Source organism: Bemisia tabaci, chromosome 3 (assembly GCF_918797505.1).
Source record: "Bemisia tabaci chromosome 3, PGI_BMITA_v3".
Taxonomy (NCBI): Eukaryota; Metazoa; Arthropoda; class Insecta; order Hemiptera; family Aleyrodidae; genus Bemisia; species Bemisia tabaci.
Genome location: NC_092795.1, coordinates 14322265 through 14346958, shown reverse-complemented (window position 1 = coordinate 14346958; position 24694 = coordinate 14322265). Strand labels below are relative to the sequence as shown.

Below are 24694 nucleotides of genomic sequence, written 5' to 3'. Positions count from 1 at the left end.
TTGAGTAACCATTGCAAATGTGCGTCACACTGACTGATGAGAGCAAGGTGGAAGAAAATAAGGGTGTCACTACCACGGTGGATGTTGTCATAAACTGAATTTTTCAAAGCGCGATATCTCGGTTAATATTAAACGCAGAGTTGCTGTTTGGTCGGATCTTATTATTTTCAGCTGATCTACAAGAATCAAGCATCAAAACACGATTTTGTGACCAGCGCAATACTGACCAATTGGGTCACAGGTTATCATGATTTTGTAGAATATAATGTTCCTTTAGTGAAGATAAATTCGGCGCCTTTTTCCGCAGGCGAGCCTATTTGAATCAGTGAGAACGAAAACACACCAACTCGGTAACTCGAAAATGCTCAATTTTCATTAAAGACTGTTAATTTACATAAAGGTCATTGAAGTTAGCGCATCTGTTCTAACTTGGACCTTTAAAGTGTCCATAAGTTCTTGTCTTTCGGCAGCAAAAATATTTTTCTAAAACTAACTTCTTCACCTACTCTGCAGTTTTGGAATCACGGACAGTAGGTCTACGAAAAAAAGGTCTACTCAGAAAATGTCTAAATTTTTTGGTCTACAGTCAAAAGGTCTACAAATAAGAAGTCTACTTTTAGAATGCCCAAGAAAGTAAATGTCTACATATAACGCGTCTATTAAAGGAAAATGAATACACGATGATTCTTCTCCTTAGATACAACTAACTAAAGAAGCAACTGATGTGAGTTCACTCTACCTGATCCATTCAGAGGTGAACTCTGAGTATGGACTTTTTCAGAAGACATTATTATTTGTAGACATTTTCATAGTGAACTTTTTGGTTCCAGAAATTGTAAACGTATAGACCAAAAAAATGTAGACTTTCTGCTTGTGGACATTTTTGCTGTAGACCTTCTGTCTGCATACCCAGTTTTGCGTGTGTCTTAATTATTTGCATTTTTCCGAGTTGATAAGTTTTCGTTCTCTCTGATTCATTTATTAATTTACAGAATATTTATTTTCTTGCTTTAAAATAGTATTTTTGGCATCGGTGCGTGGCGTGGCGGTTGCCAGAGGCGTGCGTGGACGCGGGTGGGCAAGCGGCGCGGCGGTCGTTGGAGGCTCGGTGGAAGTCGGATGTGCGATGCCTGGCTCGCGATGGACACGGCGAGTACACGCACGACGACTGATTTAGAGAAGGACACGGATGTATTACCATCGGGATCCCTTTTTCCCGCCGTTTGAAATTCTCATCTCGCCATGGGCATTCGCCGTTCCCCGTTCGCACTCGCGGAACACCTAACGGTACGAATTACGAATATTATTTAATGAGTCGTCGTGGTCAAGGTGACTAGTTGCATCCGTTGACCGGCCGACTACTCTCTTGGACTTGGAGTTGCCGTTCGGGCTCTGCAATTGCAAGTCCCTATCTGCCGTGATGGCGAAGAGAGCAGTAAGTGCAAAAATGAAGTTTTGAGAAAACGGGCTCGGAAGCTTCTGACCGGAAAATTTTAGTGAAAGAAGCCTCTGTTCTTTGTCAAGTTGCCACTAATCGGCCGAAAAACTACCATAGGTGGCTTGGATGATTAAAAATCGACTGATTTTATTTCAATCACATAAAAGGGTATATTTCACTTTCATGCTAGGTTCTTGATAGGCAAGACAGCCGTATAAGTGTCATCTCCTGCATGCATTTGTAGTTGCATTTTGGACACACAACAAACACATTTTCAGGTTAGAAAGTCGCGGAGGAGGGGGAACTTTACTTGAAAGCACTGGTTCAATTGGCTCTCCGGAGGAATATTGTCACTTACTGCTGTCTTGTCTAAAACTACGTAATTTTTTGCGCACTTACGGCTCTCTTAGGTGTCTCGTTTCTACACAATTAAGATTAATTTTGCCGTTTTATCAATTTCAGTGATTTCATCTAAGAGAGTTTAGACGAATTTGGAAGGAAACTCGATATAGAAAATTTGACATTTACTGCTCTCTTCGCTATCGCGGCAAATATAAACACCCAGTTTGACCCTAGTCTGACCGACTCGAGGGATTTTGGAGCGAGATTTGCAATATTTGGATTGAAGTAGGCAACAGGATCGTATCTACAAGGGGAGTTTTACAGTAGCCCCTGGAGACTTAAACGCATGGTAAGGAAAAAAGCAGCTTCTTCCATAACTTCTCTCGACTACACTGATAAAAATCTCTGTGTTCTTGTGTTACTTTTGGTTAATATAGGAAGTAAAACACGAACCAACACATGATTTTGTGTTGGTTTTGGTACAGTTTGCGGCGAATTTAGCGCAGAAAGCAATGGTAAGACTAGGAAAATGCACTCCTCCGATGCCACGTTGGTATTCGCCACTCGTTTTTAATTAAATTTCATCAAGAGAACTAGCTGACATTTTCATTTGAAATTGCCAATCGAGGGCTAGGGTTATTTTGTGTTTTACTTCCTGTAGTAACCAAGCTTTTGTGTTTAAATTTCTCTTCGTGTACTTTACAATAGTTGCATCTTTAATATCAGAATATATTTTTACACATATTTGAACACATGTTAAAAGAAAAGAACTTGATTCCCCGTAAGATGTATTCATTATTCTGTTTCTCCGCCGGTAGGCAGATTCAGGGGGGGGGGGTGTATGCTCTCCCACCCCCCCCCCCCCCCGTTTGCCTGAAAAAGGAGGGAAAAAAGGAAGAAGGAGAAACGGGGGGAAGAAGAACGGAGGGACGGAGGGAAGAAGAAGGAAGGAACGGAGGAAAGAGGAAGGATGGACGCACTTATATTTGGTAATTTTTCATGACGAAATTGAATCAAACTTCAAGTCAGATGCTTTAAAATTTCGAAAATTTTCTAGGGGGCCGGACCCCCTTGGCCCCCTCACGTTCGAAGTGTCTAGATCCGCAAATGTCGACATGATCAATTCGTTAAACGAGTCGATTTGACGACTTTTAAAGGCACTCCATCTCCCGTAACCGCTCGAAGGCTGCCTGGTTTCCATAAAGCTCTCCGCGAGCTTTGTTTCGGCGCGAGGGCGCTAAAAGCACCGTTGCTCCGGATCCCTGAAAGGCGTGAGAGCCGAGCGCAGAAGTGGGGAGCACAATTACTAATCAGATGCGCCCAGGGCTCCGAGTCCCAGAAAGTGGAGCCACCTGAGCGCGGCTATCGATATTCCCTCATTTGAAGCCATAGTAAAGAATCGGTCATTAAGGTATTCGTTGCGATCACCTTGTTTCTCGACCCTTTCCCGTAGGTTTAAATGGGAGATCAATCGATATATCGCAAAGCACGGAGCGCGGTCCGAGATGGATAAGCTTAATGGTGGTTCCGCGGCCGCGGTCGCTGCGGCTATGGTCGCCCCGTGTCCGCTGACAGCTGATGCCACGCTGATCCGAGGAAATTGTTCCCTCTCGTTAAGTGATAAATCAAATGCGCCGCGCTTCGGGATGCCCGTAGCGCCCGAACAGGGGGCTCCAACGACGAGTTTGGTGGCCAACGGGGTATGGATCATATTCTTAAGTAACTATAACTTGAAGGGCTCGGAGGACGATGCGTATAAGTGCAGTTTTTGGACAAATTGAGCTATTAATGGTATCTCCTTTATCTATATGGTCTTCTTAATCTATAGCTTTGTCTTTCAACTTTAATAATCATTTTGCTGCACTGAAAAAAAAATCTCGGTGTATTTACTAAGAAAAGGGTAAAATTACTAGGAATTCAGGGTTCTATTTGATCCCAGTTTTTTCTTGGTAAAATTACCATGTATGAAATTGGTAATTTTACCGAGAAATCTTTGCAAAATTATTGAACTTCCTCGGTAATTTTACTGGACCTTGGTAAAAACGCCGATATTTTTTTATCGACTATGGTAGGATTACCGAGATAAAACGGCAAAGTTACCGGGAATTGATTACCAATAAAAGTGGTATTCTTACCTGAAAAAAACAGTACAAATACCGGTTTTTAGGTAAGTTTACCAGTCTGTCTTGGTAAAATTACCAATAATTGGTAAAAAAAGTGAGATGGTAAAGGTACCAACGGACCTTGGTAAAAACGCCGAGAATTTTTTTTCAGTGCATCTAAATGGTATTCTTTATCTATAGCTGTGTCTTTCAACTTTAACAATTAGCCTGCTGAGTTGAATTCATCATTAAGTATAGGTGAAAACCAACTGCGCATTATGGCTCATTTCCCTGAGTTCTTTTGGCTCGTTTTGTTTTCAATGGAGAGGGACCTAGTTTTTAAAATTTTAAAATTCTTTTTAAATTTTTAAGAAACGTAAAACGTTTTTGTGGTGCATTTGATTTTTCTAATTGGAAATAATCCTGCTATACATTAAAATTAAACTTTTCAATTTGATACTTGTCAGTTAGAGGGGGGAAAAATCGACAAAACGCAAATCCTTTGATTCTCATCCACATTCTCTTCGTTTTTGACCACCTGAGCATGAGTGTTGCCCTTTGCGCGTTGCGTCGGAACATCATAGCTTTACTATATCGAAACCAATACCGCGACGCTATCGCTATCACCGCTGTCACACTCAATCCGCGCGCACAGGTGTTAACGATTATTCCGCCCGATCTATTCTTCAACACCGTCCCGCCAAACTTTCGGTCGGAGAGCTTTCGGTAAACTCATTGTCTGGGTGGCCCTCATTAAGTAAGGTGTAGAATCACTGACACAGGGCTCCAAAAATAAATTGATTAATGAGTAGTTTCATGTTTTGTACTAATGGACCTAGACGGGGCCTATAGTAATTTGCGGCCATGTACGGTTAGGCGCTCTTTAGGTATCAGGAAGGTGCTCTGTAAAGAATCTTCGAGTCATTCTGTGGGTCAGAAACACTGACGTGAAGGTTGAGTGTGAGACCTAGTGTCGCTCGGCTTCTCTGAAAAAAAAAAAAAAAAACTCCAGCCGTGGAAGCCGTACTTACGGGCTATTTCGACATACCGTCCGCGTTCCGGGCTCAAAGGTCGATAGTTCCGGGCTCAGCACGTCATCACCCAGAGCAATCGAAGCCACGACTGCAGCACCCGGAAGTTTCAGTCTCTGAACCCGGAACGGCCGGTTTGTCTATATATACCGTAACTTTTTTTTCAGTGTTACAAAAGGGCGTAACTACACTTTGAGGTGAACCCAGGAAAGCATCGGGTTATATAGCCGATAGGGTCTATCGTGAAGTGTAGTAATGCCCTATTTGGCCGGAGAGCGACGACTAGATCCTAGAGTGTTTCTCACCTTCTTCATTGTCACACTGAGACCGAAAGTTCGTTCGAATGAGCTGAAAGTTTGGAACTCCAAATCGATCAAACTATTTGGTTTGTCCAATCGAAACTTCAATTTGTGGGATTGAATATTGTGAAATACCAATTTGAGCGTGGAATTCGAAAAAAATGCTTGTTTCCATGCATCTCTTAGGAAATGACAACAATCATATAGGGTGCGTAGATGGTCTCTCACGGTTAGCTGTAAATAAGGAAGCTCAACTTCGGTTGAATCTCAAAAAGTTTCAACCGGAACTTTGAAGTATGATCCGAATTTCGACGGCTGGACCTAAAGTTTATCTATGCACGATCCGAAAACCTCATCAAGAGATACGCGCAAGAACTGAACTTCGGGTCCTACGTAGGAGGTCGTTTTCTTAGTGATAGAATAGTGCAGGGTCCACACTATTCTGCATGTGCAGAACTCAAATGCAAAAATTTAAAAAATTAAAATTGGGATCTTAAAATGAACTCAAATCAGTTTCAGTGCAGGCAAGACTGAGAAGGGTGAGCGTTCAGCTGACGCAGATGCATTGAATATTAAGCTGAGGTTACGCCGAGAGATCTATACTACCGTGCCAGGAGAAAACGCCGTATGAGCCTTCAGACGTTGCCAGATGTCCTTCAATATAACACGAATTTACTAGAGTAAGTGTGTAAATTTGTCTTCAAATTGTGTCGACACTGTTTTTTGAAATTTAATCTAAAATATCTGAAAATTTCAAGGAAAAGCATGCATAATTTTCCCCCAAAAAACATGTTTTATCCGGGACAATTTGGCAACTGTCGAATGTTCATAAGGCGTTCTTTCGCACTGCCGAGCTAAGGAAGAACGCCGAATGAACATTTGAGAGTTGTCGAATTTCCCATGATAAAATATGTACATTTGACGACATTCATACATGTTTTTCCTTGAAATTTTCAGATATTTTAGATTAAATTGCGTACAAAATTGTCTGAAAATGATGGGGAAAAATATTCACAATTTTCCCAGTAAATTCGGTTTTTATCGAAGAAAACTTGGCAACGTCTGTAGGCTCATACGGCGTTTTTCCTTAGCATGGCAGCGCAGCAGGGCAGTATACCGGTCTGGGTCATTTTTGACCTCATCAGTGTACCACACTCAATCAGTGAGTTAACTCAGTGTTTTTCTGCATTGCAATAATGAGTTCATTTCGTTTTTTTTACAATTGTTTTAATTATCTAGCGTTAAAGATATAAAGAGGGGATGGCTCAGCATAAGCTTAGATTCTAGTGCAATCTGGCAATACCGCTTGAAACATGACCGCGCGCGAGGCAGCTTTTGCACTTGTAGTTGTTTCGTTGTCCGGACAGGAGCTTCGACGTCTTGCAGCCGGCTGAAATGTTTCCCGAGTTCTGAGTAAACATGCACAAAGCACCCGTTGAAGTCACTCACTTGCAACTCTCCGGTATTTATTAGCGCGGCGCGCGAAGCCGGAGCGAGCCGAGTGCTTATGGTACATGTGTGAATGCCCGGACCGTAGCCCCCGGGAATAGTACGTCCTAGTCCAGCGGGCTGATCCTTAAAATTGTTAGACAAAGCGATAGACAAAGGAGACGTATGGAGTATGTAGCGATCCTATAGGTTGAAATGGGTGGTTCTTATAGACTAAGTGAGAGAATGATGTACTAACTAAAGGATCTCTTGTGGGTTGCCGTTAGTTAGTTTACAGGGTGTCCCAAAAGTCCCTTCCATCCCATCGAAAATTTTACCTGATTAATGTTTTGAAACGAAACTCTGGGGATGTTCATAGGTCAATGGTAGCTACTTTTAAGATCCCCCAAAATTTTCGCACCCCTTCACGGGGAGAGGCTACGGACCCCACATTTTTCCAAATGGCAAACCCCCCCCCCCCTTTGCCGTGTTAAGGGATGCACACGGAGAAAAAAACTTCGTGCGTTGGACTCGAAAGTTGAGGGCATATGGATCTCTGAAGTTTTTGGATCACGTATCTAAAAACTTGAGGTGCAGCTGCCGCAGTTCGGGTTAGACATCTGAAGTACTTCGATACGTACCGACAAGTTCGGGTCACACATCTGAAGTACTCCGGTACATACCGAAGTGCCTCGATGTCTGATACGAACTTCGGCAGGTCGACCGCATATGATCCATATGACCTCAACTTCGGGTCCCATGCACGAAGTTTTTTTCTCCGTGCAGGCCTACGCCACAAAAGTGTTACAAGGAGGGAGGGGGTGTTGAAAAATCCGAAATTTAGCGTTACGTGTTTTGTATAAACGGTCTGTAATCGAATAAATCAAAACGTAGCGGTGGCTCCCCCGACACCCTGTCTCTGATTAATTTTATTACATGTCGTTTAAGATCTTTCGCTTAAGTATTTTAGTAAAGTTAGGGTAAGGCGATTAAAATTCAGAGAGGGTTGCAAGAGCCGAGATGCTGGACATGTAAGTAGTGCGGCGTCAGGGTGTCGGGTCCTGCGCCTCATCAGGACATCCTTAGCCCGGTGGCTGGCCTGGCGCATGGCGTTCCAAATAAATTAGCATCCTTCCTAATGTTCATTGTGATGCATAAAAGGATCAACGCTTCGTCTCCTCCCCGTATTCATCACGTCCAGTTTCCTTATCGGGATCTCCATTATCAATTCGACGTTGGCCGATGTAGCAACCAAATATCAGAATCGGTAGGTTAGAATATCTGTCTGGAGAGAGTACTGTACTGCAGTGCTAAGGAAAGAGGCTGTATGAACATTCGAGAGTTGCCTTTCCTTAGATAAAATGTTCATTTTTGAGGAAAGTCATGAATATTTTTCCGAGAAATTTTTCAAAACCTCAAGTAAAATTACGAACAAAATTATCTGAAAACTTGGAAGAAAAATATTCACAAATTTTCCCGAAAATTCGTGATTTACCTAAGGAAATTTGGCAACGCCTAAGGGTTCATACGGCGTTCTTCCTTAGCATGGCAGCATAGGAATGCACTGAAAAAAAAGTTTGGTCTTATGAACCAAACGTTCAGTGTGTGTTCAATAGCATCTCAACTATTCGGTTTGTTAAACCGAAATTTCGGTTCATGTGACCAAGCGTCGCAGGCTCGGACTGGCCATAGGGCCAATCTGCCATTGGCAGATACGCCCCTTTTGCGCGCCGAAAACGTGCTCCTCTTACAGATAGCAAAATAAGAAGAAAAAAAATATTACGACCGAGAATATGTGAGAAAAATTTCTTAAATGAACGGAAGAAGAGAGAGTTAGGAGTAAAGAAAGGTACTTTAACGCATGATAGTGGTGAACAGAGGTCCAAGAACTACTTTCTGAAGCGTAAACAATTTTCTATGAAATTTTCACCTTCTTCTTGACACACATGCGCTTTATCATCCCCCTCCCTCATTCGCTATGTGTAACTCCCTTAGAAGCGATGGTCGGTTCGATTTTTAGACATACTCATCCTTTATAGACCTCTTAAGAGACCTTTAAACATATTTCCTCCTTTTCAAATGAATATTGATTTGAACATACCATAGCATAGCTCGGGAAAACTTAACCTTAATTTATCTCGAAATTCAAAAATAAGAGACATCTAAAATGTAAACGCGATACAACTATTCGCGCAAGATGGATGTCCACATTGCATATGAAAAATGTAAGACGCGATGGCGTGAGTCGTGAACTCGCAATGCTCTGCTCTAGTTTGAAGCAACATTACAAATAAGACAAACGCAAACAAACACAATATGGAAATAAAGCGAGGGAAAGGATGCGCGTTAAAGACGGCGCAGAGATACAACTATTCGTACTTGATGGACGTCCGTGCTGCAGCTGAAAAATTGAAGGCGCGAAGACGCGAAGCGTGAGTTCTCAATGCTATGCTATGTGCTGCCAATGAGGTGTCGCTCATATTCCGGAGGAAAGTTAAAAAAGAGGCCCGAACACATCTCTTCTACCCTCGGCTGTGTTATTCACGTAGTGCTTGAAGCACCATTATACGAATAAGACAAACGAAACAAACACAAAATGGAAATAAAGCGAGGGAAAGGATGCGCGTCAACGACGGCGCAGAGATACAACTATTCGTACTTGATGGACGTCCGTGCTGCAGCTGAAAAATTGAAGGCGCGAAGACGCGAAGGTTGAGTTCTCAATGCCCTGCTGTATGCTGCCAATGAGTGTCGCTCAGATTCGGGAGAAAAGTTAAAAAAGAGGCCCGAATACGTCTTTCTTGTCGTCGGCTGTGTTGACACTCGTTCTTTCTTCTTTTTTCAGGTTCTTGCCAAACTTGAAAATTTTCAGGAATTTGCTTCGTAGTATGAAGAAAATTCACTGAAATTTGCACATGAATCCGCACAACCGTTTTCCTGTAAGAAATTGCCCCATTAAATTTGGCAATAGCTGATGTCGCTTGGTTCCTCTCTGTTTAACGCGGTCCAAATGTTCAAATTGCCGGCAACCTGCAGAAAACGGTAGCGGTGCGTACGCTTTGAGCAAAACTGTAATAATTATTAATATCGTCAATTTGGCAACATGATCATGGATGACCACACGAGGCCGGCCGGCGTGAGGCATCTCTCGTAAACCGAAACATTAATTACGTCGGGCACCGGGGACCGGCGCAGAATCATCGGGCAGATGCGAATCGGAAATAAGAGCCGCTGGAGGAGCATGAAAAATTATTTCCACTTGGCTAAGATGAACGAGGCATCCCGACGCCGGGTCGAAAAAGGCAACGCTGGGTGCTGGACAATACTGTCGTCCTGAAGAAAAACGCCGTATGAGCTTTAGGGTGTTGCCAAATTTAAATGAATAAAAAACGAATTTTCTGGGAGACTAAAGACCTGTGAATATTGTACTTCCAATAGGTCTAGTACGCTGGGGAAAAAAAAACCACATTGGATCTAGAGTCCAGACTCTTGAAAACATAGACAAGAAAAAGGACTCTTGATTCAATCAGATCTAAACTTAAATCAAAAGGAAATCCGTTCAAATCAAGAGGCTTGGTTCTGGATCCAAGCTTAAATCTGATTGAATCAAGAGTATTTTTTCTTGTCGATGTTTCTACGAGTCTGGATTCTAGATCCAATGTGTTTTTTTCCAGTGTAGAGCGTAAGAGACACAGCCAAGAAAGTAGACTTCCTATGGGTAAAATCACACGTAAATCACGCTGGGTACATAAGAAAAGTCTGGGATCCACTCCGAGGAGGTATGCATTTATTTATGTATATTTTTCCTTAAAATCTTCAGATATTTTAGAATACATTGCGATCAAAATAGTCTGGAAAATCAGAAGAAAAACAATAACAAATTCCCCAATAAATTCGCATTTTATCAGAGAAAATTCGGCAACTCCTGGAGGGTCATACGGCGTTCTTCCTTTGCATGGCAGAATAGTGCTGGGCCTACACTATTCTGCAGGGAAAACAAGAATAGTGTGGACCAAGTGCTTTCCTACATCCTGTTATGAACAGGTCGGGCCATATTTTAAGGGTTTTTTTTCTTTTTTAAATATGACAGTGCTTGAAATAAATGTATTATCAAGGTAAAATTGGCAATGTCCGAACGCTGATATGGCGTTCTTCCTCGGCACGGCAGAATAAACGACGGGCAACGGGCGTCGTCGCCACGAGTTATTGTGCCAAGAGGAATCCGGGCGAAAGAATGGAATCGAAAAATTCTTCGCGCTCTGCAACGTGAAATAAAATTCACTCCACTCCCGCTCTGAAAAAGTGAAATTCATGCCAGCATACTTCCAGTATCAAGGTTTTCCTTCATATTCCCGTTTCGGTCTAATCGCGAGGAATCGTTATTGAAAAAGTAGCTTTGATTCAAGTAGAAATACTCTTGAATTTGCCATCAGGAGAAAGTTTCCCTAAATTATGAGGAAAATAGACTTAAGTAGACACATGTTACCTATGGTTTTTTTTTTCTTTTTCTTTTGAGAAACTGAATTTACAAAATATTATACACTGGAAAAAAAACATATTGTATCTAGAGTCCAGACTCTTAGAAACATTGACAAGAAAAAATACTCTTGATTCAATCAGATTTAAGCTTAAATCAAAAGGAAACCCGCTCATATTAAGAGACTTGGTTCTTGATATAAGCAAAAATCCGATTGAATCAAGAGTATTTTTTCTTGTCGATGTTTTTAAGAGTCTGGACTCTAGATCCAATGTGTTTTTTTTTTTTTTTTCCAGTGTACCTACTTCAAGAATCATATGTCTTGATCTATTTACATGCGTGAATTAAAGTAACAATGATATTAGGAGACAAAATAATCAATATAGATAATATCAGATATAATCTAGATTATCTACGAGACCAGGGACTCCTTGTCTTTTGTTTTAAAATCTGATTGATTCAAACGATTTTAATATTGATTCAAGAGGAGATCTTTCAAGTGCCCGAATAGTTTTTCTAGTGATATTGGCTTTGTTGGTACCAGAAAAAATTGACAAGTCGCATTATCGTAAAACCTGACCCACAAAATATCAGCGATTATCTTAAGGTAGTCAATTTTTTCTGGGAAGACCCAATCGTTGATTGACTAACCGATCATTTCTGAATTTCTAGAACTGTCGTATAAGAATCTCCGATATTTACAGCACATTGTGCATTGGGGATTTGAGGTATTTCTGCACAAGATTTGATTGAAAAACATGTTGGAATAACCCTGAGAGTTCGACCCGCTTAAAGACTGAAAATTGGAAGAAAAAACGATTCGCGATATTCACTTGGAACGTATTTTTGAAGTTTTTTTTAAAGGTTTTCTTGGTCGCAAATATTTTGTATAAGTAAGTGACGCATCGCAGCACAGCGTTGATGTGGATTCTTTCTTTCTTTCTTTCTTATTTTTTTGAAACACAATTAGAAATTGTCGATTATTGATGAATTGTCAAACCAATCTCAACAATGCTGCAGATCCACCCTCAGGCATACGCGACTTCGTGCAAAAATTGAATGTCTGTCCCCGAAGAAAATTTAGGAAAGCAAGAAAACCACGACGTCTCAAACCGCAATATCGTGAACAACTCTTTCCCCCTCTTTTACTCGTCCTGTCATCGGTATAAAGAGATTTGCCGTCGCCATCGATACCGAAGAGGCGATTTAGGAGGCGAGAGCGCCTTCCGTGAAATGCTGGCAAAAAGAATTCCGCCCCATCAACTCGAGGTGTAAAACAACTGCTCGCGGCCACTCAGGAGGAATGCGCCGCCGGATCCCTTTCAACTAACGCAACCATGAGGAACTATATCCATATTGACATGGTCCTTGCCATGCATGTATTCTAATGGATCTCGGGGCTCATGCCAGAGTGGACACAGTTCCTTTTGATTTATTCAGTCCAAATCAAAGAGGAAAATCCTGCGCCAGGTTGTGGAATTCGGTCGCCAAGCATCCCCAAATGAACCCATCAAACACCTCTCACCTTCCCGGTAGAAATCAAACCGTGACGGTCGGTGTTGCGTTGTGCCTTCGCCTCTGGTCAATGTTTGCTCAAGATACCCCATCACGGTTGCCGGTTTTCGCGGCCACGCGAAGGGTAAGAAATACGACGATCGCGATATCGTGTACTTCTAGCATATTAGTTTTGGACGGATGTTCTCAGTTGCATAACAAAATTACCAAGAACTCTTGCCTACTTGACGAAAATTTGAGCGAGTTTGCTGGGGATCCAGCAGATTTGACGAAAATTTGAAGTTGACTGATGGATTTTCGGTTGCAGTGCGCACGAGCTGAAGGTTCAGTTACACGATCTTGAGCCATAAAACTGAAGCCTTGATAGGTGGAAAAAGACCTGAGGTGAGGATGCGACCAACTGGAGGCCCAATTTGATGGCTCAATTAGATCGTGTGACTGGACCTTGATGAAAATTCGGATCAATTGATGAAGATTAATCGAATCGATTAGAAAATTGACAAGCTCTTAAAACCTTGTTTTTTGTCGCGTATGGTAGCAGGTACATAATATGAGTGTTCTAATCAGGCATGTTCATGTTCACAGCCCGGAAATTTCTGATAGTGATACGACTTTCCGCTCACAATAGTCACAAAAATGAACAAAATGGATCACAGCATATTCTTCAGAACACTGTAGAGTATATATTGCCGAAAACTCAACCTCCGAGTTTTTTTCCATGTTAGTTGCTGTTTGTGCTTCCAAAGGCCCATCACAGGGCAAGAGCTTCCCAGCTGTTGATGCAACTTGAAAAAAATCACGCGAACAAAAAATCTTTGCCCCCGTTGGCTCAAGCCCCTTTCCCGTGGACAGTGACATACAAGGGAGTTGGTGAACATACCTTTGCATTCGTGGGCACCGAAGGACGTGGCTCTGGCCCAAGGGGCGTCGTTGTAGAAGGGCAAGCATTCGTTGCAGTCCGGGCCAGCCGTGTTGTGCTGACACTGACACGTTCGCCGCACCGTCCCGTCGTACGCAGTTGTCGCCACACACTCACTCGCGTGACCGTTGCACTTGCACCTAAAAAAGTCCACACGCAACATCCAGAAAGTTAGATACACTAGGATAGGACACAGGCCAAAAAGAGCACGATACGAAGAAAAGTTCGGTCAGATGGACTGAGAGCACGGTGCTCTACAGTGCGCAGTGATCGCACTATTAGTGCACACTGGAAAAAAAAACACAACGGATCTAGAGTCCAGACTCTTAAAAACATCGACAAGAAAAAATGCTTTTGATTCAATCGGATTTTTGCTTAAATCAAGAACCAGGCCTCTTAATTTGAGCGGATTTCCTTTTGATTTAAGCAAAAATCTGCTTGAATCAAGAGTATTTTTTCTTGTCAATGTTTCCAAGAGTCTGGACTCTAGATCCAATGTGTTTTTTCCAGTGTATGTCACCGCTGCCGTGATAGCGAAGAGAGCAGTTAGTGTCAAATTTTCGAAATCGAGTTTCCTTCAAAATTCGTCTGAGCTCTCTCAGATGAAATCACTGGAATTGCTAAAACAGCAAAATTAATCTTAATTGTGTAAAAACGAGACACTTAAGAAAGCCGTAAGTGCGCCAAAAATTACGTAGTCGAAGGGAAGACAGCAGTATATAGACTTTCAATAAAATTGTCCGGTCGGAAGCATCTGAGCCCGTTTTCTCAAAACTTCATTTTTGCACTAACTACTATCTTCGCTATAACGGCAGTGTGAGCACGGTACTCTACAGCGCGCAGTGGATGCACTATTGGTTTATGTCACCGTCCCCTCGGTTCCAGGAACTGCATCCTTGGTTTATGCATCCAAGTTTTTTCTGTGGTTCAGTATACTCTGAAAGCTCACTCGCATGGATTGAGCATACGGTTCCTCGAAACTGGAGTATGAGCACATATACCGGCCGATAGAGAGCACCATCCTAACGGTTCATATGACCAAACTTTTTCTCTAAGCGAGTGGCGAATAAGTTTGAAAATTAGGTGTTCGTTTATATACACTTAAGAAAAACCCAGTGCTCAAGGTCCAGGAACAATTTATTGTATGAAATGGCCAGCTCCAATGAATTGGGACCGGACCGTCAACTCTACCCTGATAGCACAATTTGTGTCATACATTTGGGAAATATTTCTAAATCATTTCACTAATTGTAAGTATCTAAACAGGATCATCACCTTAAATCATTTCTGACACATTTAAAAGAAGCATTTATCAATGAGAGGAACTTTTTTCCATGTTATCGAGACATACAGTTTAGAAATGTTTTAAAAATGTGTTGATAAGATATATTAGAAGCGTTTCATTGCTGCATATAGGAATGGTGTTCAAAATCGGTAAAGAATGTCTCATAATTTAGCACCCATATTTCGGCAATCCAGCGGATGTAAGATCACTTCACGATAAGACGCCTTCTATTTGACTGAATGCATCTTTTCGTACACCCCGTCGATCTAGGTGTAAAATGGCGCCTTGCGCGTTGGTATGTTATGATGAATGACTTACTGGTTGTTGAAATACTTCGGAGTGGCGTTCTCATAAATCTTAAGAGAGTTTAGATAAAAGGCTGTAGATTTTATCATGGACACTTATTATCCATGATAATTTTACAACGATTTGCATTTGAAAATTTATACTCTCAGATGCAAGGAGGAGAAGACAGACAGTTCTCCAACGCTGCGACTTTCAGTGAAGCTGGAGGAATGAACTTTGCGTTTAGTGGAATTAAAAGCGAGAATCTTATCTTCAATGGAAGAGAGAGAGGAGAAGTAATTCCCTAACGCCGCGCCTTACAGGCGGTTTACGAAGGATGCTGCGGGATGATACGAAATTTGCATCCAGTAAAATTGAAGGCGCTTCGTGGCATCGTGCGTCGGTCTCTTCTTCAAACATCAAGTTCATATCAAGTTTTTGCACAATTTTGCACCAGCAGAAGAAAATGCGCCCATGTTTATTTTTGTACTTTCATGAGAGTATTGTAAGCGTTACAACACTGAATCACATTAAATTAAAATAGAAGAAGGCATTCACAGGTTTCTACCTTCATGAGAATCAGTGAAATTAAAAATGCATACTACGAATAATAATTGCAATGCAATAAAAAATGCATGACGGCCTTATCCGGACAGCAATGCCTCGCTAAGATTCACGTTGCTTGGGCAGAACATTTTTGTGCTTAATATTACCATTTCAATGAATAACAGGATATTTATTAGTTTATTTTCCATGAAGATAATTTTTGGTATAGAGGCCCCGTGATCCCTCCAAAAACCTTGCTCTTTTCTCCTAAATATAGCCTGTCCTTTTAAACAACGCAAAACTGAAAAGTTACTTTGACCGACCTGTATAATGCTCATTTGCAAAGTAGGGTATGCTCAAAATCAATTCCGTTTATGCATCGTATACTCGTACATAAATGAATATCTATACAGGCTGATTCTATACTGAGACATCATAAATGGATGTATTTCTGCCAAACGGAACCATGTGCATTAAGAAATGAGCCCTGAGACCCATAAGAATACATGCATATTAGGGGTCACGTCATAATGCACATAGTTCCGTATGGCAGAAATACGTCGAAATAATACACGAAATGAAACTCACCTAGCACCGACGGCGATATCAGCGATGGCATAGAAGTAGGATTTCAGGACCTCTGGATCCCCGAACACTTCATCTCCGAACGTATTTAATCTATTCAAAGTAATGAGGATATCAGTTGCTGTCACCCATTCCTACGACAGAAATATTTCTACAATGCAAAAGTGACGCTGATCTTGCAAATTTGTATTAACGACGTCTGGTTGTAGGAAGGCAGTGTTTATGGACACTCCTTAAAAAACCTTCTCCCTAAAAAGAAGCTGATATGGTTTGCATTATGATTGAGGAAGCCTTTAACACTGAAGTAACAAACCTCAAAATGATGTAAAAGCATCTTGTCATTGATTTTGTTCCTGACCAGTATAAACCAAGGATAATCAATCGATTTCGCAAGGGTTTGTTACTTGAAAGTGTATACTCGTAAGTGTATGCATGTAAGCGTATACATGTAAGTGCTTAAAATGCAATTTGTATTTACAATAAATATGGGAAACATTAAAAAATTACGGCTTTCGTTGAAATTTCTCGAGGAAAAAGTATTTATCGAGGAAAAAAATACGATGTGGCAAGTTGGAACTGGACCCTGTTTTTTGGGGTCCAGCCTCGATTTCGTGGATAAAATGACCGTTTTCAATTAATCGGGTTTGAACCCTCAATTCGAGCTGTGGTTGGACCGCATCTCATTGTGGCTGGATTCCAATAAATTTCTATCCCGCCACAAGTAATTACAAATTACTATTCCATCTAACTATTAAGCCTGGACTCTTTTTATTCCTTGTCTAGGAAAAATCATGGTCATGTTTTCAACATATCAAGTTTAAAAATCAACCTCAATGATTGTATTTTTAATAAATGGAATTGAAGAGTCTTTGGTAGTAAATGTAGGTTTCTGTCTGAGGCGGATCCAGCAGTTTGGCAACACCGGATTCCCTTCATTTAAACCTACGCTAAATAATCGATTCTAGTCGGAGCACCTGGCCCCTCCAAGAATCGATTCATTTCCATAGGTTCAAATGGAGAAAATACAATGTTGCCAATTTTCTGGATCCGCCGATATGGTTTCTGTATAGTTAATAGGTAATGAGAAAAATCAATTAATATGCCTTACCTGTAGAGGAGGGCTGGTTTCGAAATGAATATTGTCAGGTCTTCCTTCTAACGTACTGAATACGTTATTACCGCCGATCAGCGGTGAGATATCCGAGTATTCTGACGTGCAGAATGCTCTTGTTTGAGCTTTCGTATCGTTTGCGTATGCGAAATTTTGATCGGGTAGTCCGTACGTGTCTCGGCAGGACCCACTGATTAGAAATGAAAAATCGTGTGTTTAAAATAGGCTTTTAAAAATTGATTTTAGATAATAAATATATGGATTGCATTTTGCAAAAAGGAACCACTAGCATTGCAGTGTTGCTAAGATTGTGCAACTTCTTTTGTCTTGGAGGAAAAACCCGATTATCCATCAATAGTTTCTATTTTACTCGTTAAAAACTGTAAATTTAAGACAAAAATTACCATCTAAATTTCATAGTTTTTCAAGATTTCCGCAATTTTATTGCAAAAGATGAAGTTGCACAATCTTAGCATCATTGCGATGCTAGTGGTTCCTTTTTGTAAAGTGCAATCCATAAAATAATCAAGAAAAAAAAATTGGAGGTACAAAAAATTTAGGAACGAAATTGACTCAATTGCGTGGCAAACTTTAAAGAAAAATGGTAAAAACGTACTAATTCTTAAAATTGATTCATAGAGGAAGGATATCGGTATTCGTAAAAAGCATTTCTAAACAGGCATTCATTTTTTGGAAAGAAAAATCCACAGGATGCCCCAAAGCCTCCATCGGTGGACAATGTGAAGAATTGAGAGAGGCAAAATAAGCTGTACTAATAGACTGATCTTGAGAAGTGAGAGGCGTGAAAACAGTAGTACATAAGAAACTCCTTCAATTTAGAAGCTATGCTACAAGCTGAGGCCCACGCTCCAGCTATATTAGTTGTATTGAAAAACTGGGAGCTGTACTCTGAAATTGCTGCCTAAGAGTGATGTGCCCAGCGATTTAATCGTCACTCAAAGTTTCGGTTCTCATGCCCATTAACTTGCTTTTAGTATTACAGAAAAAATTGCAGCTGAGAGGATTTGATTACCTGTAATACTGATAAGGAATCCATGGTCCGTTTTCAACGGTCCGCTTATAAATTGCAAAACTTTCCGGCCTCGGCGACCAGAAAAGCAATCGAATGTACGTTATATCGAATGCTTTATCTGAAATCAAACAAAAAATGAAGGTAACGGAGCGAATATCGTGCATGGAGAAAATGGTATGTGACAGCAGAGAAATGTAAATTATACCCCATAACGACGACGAAACACCTAGACCACGTATATTGTTTACGGTGTTTAAAAATCTTCGCTTCCATTTAATTTTGTTGAAGGAGAACAAATTAGGATCATTCTTCAAAGTTTTCACAAAGTGTTCTTCGCACAGATAAAGAATAATCACGAAGATTTGCAAGAATAGAAGTTTAATAGTTTTCGATTTAAAACATTGAGTATATGTCAAGAAGTCTGCAACGTCGGAAAAGAAGTGTACCTTTCAATTCCAGAAAAATCAATTCTAGCGATTTTAATCTTAATAACTATAACTATAATAACTATACTTGAAACTAACAAAACATTTAAATAACAAACAATACATTACAGACCCGAGATTCGTGGTCTGGTAATGTCACCGTCGATTAGTATACTTGGAATATACCGCTACCAACATCATGGCAATGGTCACATAATATTCTTTATGAAAAGAAGTAAAATCAATGAAATTTTCAAAAAATGACGTTCAGTAGTTTTCCATGTAGAAAATAAAGTATGACAGGGAGTCTACAACGCTGCAAACCGAGATACGCAATTCTGCAGTTTATCTTGCAGATGCAGTTATCTTGTGCGTAAATGAAATGACACACGATAATACAATGTTAGGATACAACAACATTGAATCGACACTTTTTATAACCCAACACTGTCGTGCTAAGTTGCCACATGCACATAACTGCCATGCTAAGGAAGAACGCCATATGAACATTCGAGAGTTGCCAAAGTTCCCTCGATAAAACATGTCTTTTTGACAACATGCATGCATATTTTCCCTTGAAATTTTCTGCTTGGATTTAATCGCGTACAAAATTGTGTGAAAATTTTAGAAAATAATTTTCACAATTTTCCCAGTAAATTCGGTTTTTATCGGAGGAAACTTGGTAACGTCTGAAGGCTCATACGGCGTTCTTCCTTAGCACGGCAGAATATAGCTTTTCTAACCCGGAACATTTTACTCCGATGATTCCTAAAGTCTCCGAGAACGCTCACTACAACTTGTGAGGCCTCATCAGAGAGTGGACAAAGTATGTTTGATTACCAACCACTGGGAAAAAAAAAACACATTGGACCTAGCGTCCAGACTATTAAAAACATCGACAAGAAAAAATACTCTTGATTCAATCAGATTTAAGCTTAAATCAAAAATCAAGCCTCTTAATTTGAGCGGATTTCCTTTTGATTTAAGCTTAAATCTGCTTGAATCAAGAGTCCTTTTTTTTGGTCAATGTTTTCAAGAGTCTGGACTCTAGATCCAATGTGTTTTTTTTTCCAGTGACCGATTCAGTTGATTCGTGCAAACAACGCGACAGCCTGAGTGACATGGAAGGCGCAGCGCAGTGTCTCACTTACAAGTGATTAGCAATACTGGATGCTCACTGCTCAGTCGTGGGTGGCAGCTCTTTTATTCCCATTGTTTCCCGAGTCACTCGGAGGTGTGAACTGTGAAACTAGTGACCGGGGCTCTGTGGAAAAATATAAAAGAACACGACACGTGTTTTATCCACTTTCAACGAAGAGAGCTAGCCACGCGGAAAATCCCTTTCTTTCTGCGCTTCTTCGTCCGAGTGACATCTTTGTGAATTAGCGTGATGAGTTGTTGGCGCGACTACAAGATTGTCAAGTGAGCTTGGTTTGTGTTATTTTATTAGTCAATTTATAAATATCACTAAACATTTTAATGGGCCTCCAGACAAGTTATAAATTAAAGCACAACGCTACCGTTAACTCCAGGGCCGGATTAAGGGGGTGGCCACAACATGGGCCGCGGCCCATGGCGGCAACTCTAGGGGGCGGCAAAAATTTGCAATTTTTTAAAAAGTAGGTATAAAAAAAAATCGGATTTATAAAAATAAAATTACAAACGAGAAAAGACGACAAAATCTCTCATTTCCTGAGAGTATAGTAATTTCTAATTTTGTCGTCTCTTAGTGATACAAGAGACAGCACCTTCAATAAGTCGATTTAAGAGAGAGAGAAAAACACACAATTTGGCCTGGAACGCCGCGACTTAGAGAGAAATGATAACGAGGACTTGAGATGAAAAGGAGAAGCTCTCGGCGCGGCGATCGGCATGTAACACATATTAGCGCCTACAAGACTGCACGAATACTCCACGCATTGCATCAAACACAGTGCGGTTAGCGTGAAACGCATGGCGCCTACAAGACTGCGTGAGCACTTCACGCATTGCGTCCAACACGGTGCAGTCAGCGCGGCGCGGCGGCGGAAGTTAAAATCATTGAACCACATTTATGTTTGCTCTTTCATAATTTTTTCGTTCATTTCTTATGAATGGAAGGCCTTGTCCACACAGAGATAGGTTTACCAAACTTAACTTTTGCTAGTAGTGTTGACAAGGCATCCCCAAAAAATGTGTTCAACACGAGTAAGTGCGTTCTGTGCACCCCTGCCCCGCTGGCACGTTCATTTGATGGTTTTTATCAAGTTTCAAAACGAATGAGAAGGGGGCGGCAAAATAGGTGAATCCGGCCCTGGTTAACTCTTCAAAATTCCAGAAGGAAAACGGATCACACAACGAAAAGTCTGAAAACCAACTTCTGAACAAGATATACACCGAAAAATAAGTAAATCAATTTCACTTTTTTTGGGTGTGTTTCTTTATTAACATTTTTTAATGGCAAAAAAAAAGAATGATATATTTTTCTTTATATTGTTTAATCGAACTTCCATCTGATCTGTGTTTAAAAAACTCGTTAATATCTCGTTCAGGAGTCGATTTTAAAACTTCCCGTTGTGTGAATTGTTTTCTACGTAAGATTTTGTGGAGAACACTTGTGACGTTTTCTTCTACTTCAGACCGTGTATTATGGCCCATTGCGAGTCCTCCTCAGGGATCCAAATTTCAAATTAGTGAGCATTGGTGGCATTAGTATGAATTAATATTGCATTCACATTGTTTTTCACTCGTTCAAACCAGTTCGCCTTCAATATCTCGATAGGCAATGTGAGCGGCTTCGGAGCAGTAATAGTTGCTTGAAGCATTTTGGCCACGTTTACTTGGTTCATTCATAACTGTAGCGGCTTAATACTTAATCACATTGTTTCTCACTCGTGCCGACCAGTTCGCCTTCAGTATACCGATAGGCAATGTGGGCGACTTGGGAGCAGTTATAGTTGCTCGTAGCATTTGGGACACGCTCGTCGCTCACTCGGTTTATTCATCTGGAGTCCCGCGCATACCACTGAATGTTTTCACTCTGAAGCAGTAGGGCCCCTCTTATCCCCTCCAATGCCCTTCAAACCGCGTTGATAAATCTGAATGTTGCAGATCTGATTTCACGGGGCCACTCCGTCGCTTTTGAAATTGATGGAAAAATTCTTGATGGAAGCTTCAAAATGCGTCCGATTAGTCGTATAAATTCTAAAATTTCTCGGGGGATGCCCCTCAGACCCCATCCCCCTCCGGGCTTGGGGCCCGGACCTTAAAACTGGTACCAGGGCTCGAGATGCGATGTGGCGAGCCTGCATGAAGACTTTTTCCATTAAAATCTTCCGTCACATTCTTACGGCGCAATGATAAAACTATTTGAACTCTCCGGAATGCGTGAGGTATCACGCCGCATTTGAAGGCGTTTTCAAAACAGCCAAGTTCCGTTATCGGAATAATCGTTTTGCATAGTTCATATTCTTCTGTTATATTCCGTGCCACTTGTTTATTTTTAATCCTCGTAGAATAACCACCCATTTGTTAAATACAATTCTAGCTGGAGCTGGAGCTTCAGCTATGCTTTCACCACTGCAAAAATTTCTGAGGAAATCGACGAACCCAGCGTGCATGGAGGCTATTTCCATTTAAACCTTCCGTCACATATACTAAATCCGGTTTTTCTAGTTTTCTGTTGTCGTCATACAGCAGAAAAAAGTAACGAGTGAAGAAAATAATAAATTAAAGTGTGCATGATCAGACATTCACTCTCAATTTGTCTATTATGTAACAAGGGTCTGTTTTGACAGACCGTAGCTTTGGCTCGCAGGTGGGAAAACCATTCGCTTTAAGCTTAGCTGCGCGACTCAGCCCAAACTTTCGAGTTGGGCCGTGAAATCACGTGAAAGTAGAGACGAATATAAAAATTGTTTCTTTACACTGATTGCAATAAATCGTCTCCGTTTCTTTTAAATGTTACATTGATCCGTTTGCGAGCTTGTCCATGACATTGAATCGTGCTGATTTTGATATTTTTCCTTGAAAAGTGACGTTATTGATGAGTCAGACAGTGCTAAAAAACGGGCGCGAGCGATCAGCACATGAGTGTTAAGCATTGTTGCAAGATTGTCAAAAAATTAGGAGAGAGGCAGGAAGAGCATAGGAGGAAAATTACCCGCCTTAGAGGGACGAGTGCAAAATACGACGATTCTGCAAATGCTTCTTCTTATTTTTCTACTAACGACTAGAGCACAACTTTGTTTGTCAGGCCATCCAGTAGCGAGCACAAAAAACTTTATAAATATTAAAAATCTAACTATCACTAAAAATAAAGGACTCGTCAAATCTATGAAAACCACATTACATTATCAACAATTCTCAGGGGAAGAGAGCCAGCTTTGTGCAAATACAAAAACGCAATTAAATGCAATTTATTTTGTGTCATGTGCAAACATGTTGCTCAATTTATTTTTATCGTATGTTTATGTATTCTTTGCTACTTCACAGCTACAATAGACGAATGATTAGAGGAAATTTTGCTCTGAAAAGGATAAAGTCCGTGCATTTGTATCACATATTAAAGCACATATTTTAATTTCGTGCTATGATTTTTTTTTGTGATTTTCGTGAATTTAGTGAAATTTTAGTGTTTTTTAGATTTTTAATACGTATATGAGGACTTATATGTAACAATGGCGGATGTGAAAAATTACCTTTTCGAAACAAGTTCAAAAAACTGTTTTGGCATCGAGAAATTTTTGAGAGAATACTTGAGATGTGATCTTCGAGATCTGTTCATTATGTCAGAGCCGAACATGTTAGATTTTTGTGTGACCAAAACAGTTTTTTCTGCGTGTTTCGGAAAAGTAATTTTTTACATCCGCCATTGTTACATATAAGACCTCATATATAGTGTTTTGTGCTCGATACTTGACGGCATGACAAACAGGGCTACGTCCTAGTCGTTAAAAGAAGAGGAAGAGGAAGAAGAAGAATTTTTAAATTTTAATTTGAGAGGTTATTTTTTTAAATTTTGTCTCGAAACGTCCCCACGAACATCCGCATGCCTTGAAATAAATCTCCCAACCTCTCGGTCAATTTTTCCAATCTATCTCCTGCCCGCCCGCCACCTCCTCCGAAGCTCCGCTTTGGACCTGCCACCGCTTCAGGAAGCTCTTTTATATCAATACCTGTTGCGTTCATTCACTCGCCGATACATGCAGAGCCCTGACCTATCCGCGCTGGAGGCGCAAGTCATAGAGGTTGAAAAAGGAGATGATATAGTTGGATGGCTTCTTTAAAAGCTGGTCATATTACGAGCCGGTACCTCCGCACTGTACCTGTCTCCTTGGAGTTTTAATAGGCAGTAGGAGCACTTTGCAGAAACCGCATCATTTTCATCTGCCATCATAGTTGATGAGGTCTAATGTTTATCAATGCGGCTATGCCGTAGATAATCACCACAAGATGATTCGAGCGCTGCAAAATTCCCTCCGGTGAAATATTCGATTTCAAGGAATCTTGACGGAGTGTCACTCAAAATTATCGGATGGAAGGATAAACTTTGAATCTCTAAAAGATTTTATAAACAGGAGAAGCATAACGGAAAGATTGCTTCGTCCGAATTTTTATTACCTCTGCGTCTCTACATTGGAATTAATCAAATCGCTACATACATTAATACACTTTAGAAAAATTCCAAAACGGCTTAGGATTATGGTTTATTGGAACACTATCTTTCGGTAAAATTTCACGAGGAATATCCGAGTACCCGAGTTCAAAAAAAAAAAAAGCACCCACAATTAGAGCTTCATTTGGACCGTGTTCAGCAGAAAGGAACCAAGCCACATCAGCTATTACCAAATTCAACTGACTGATCTAACTTTTTACAAGAGAACGTGTATGCG

General features: G+C 40.7%; 1 protein-coding gene across 2 annotated transcripts in view; it reads right to left on the bottom strand.

Annotated features, from left to right (window-relative positions):
* LanB2 (laminin subunit gamma-1) overlaps positions 1-24694 on the bottom strand; it is a 131164-nt gene that overhangs the window by 82019 nt on the left and 24451 nt on the right. For both annotated transcript variants that reach the window (XM_019045810.2, XM_019045811.2), the window contains exons 3-6: positions 18397-18514; positions 17361-17553; positions 16256-16386; positions 13513-13691 (exon numbers count right to left, since the gene is read on the bottom strand). In XM_019045810.2, coding sequence (XP_018901355.2) covers positions 13513-13691; positions 16256-16386; positions 17361-17553; positions 18397-18514 — 621 coding nt within the window. The remainder of the gene's footprint in view (positions 1-13512; positions 13692-16255; positions 16387-17360; positions 17554-18396; positions 18515-24694) is intronic.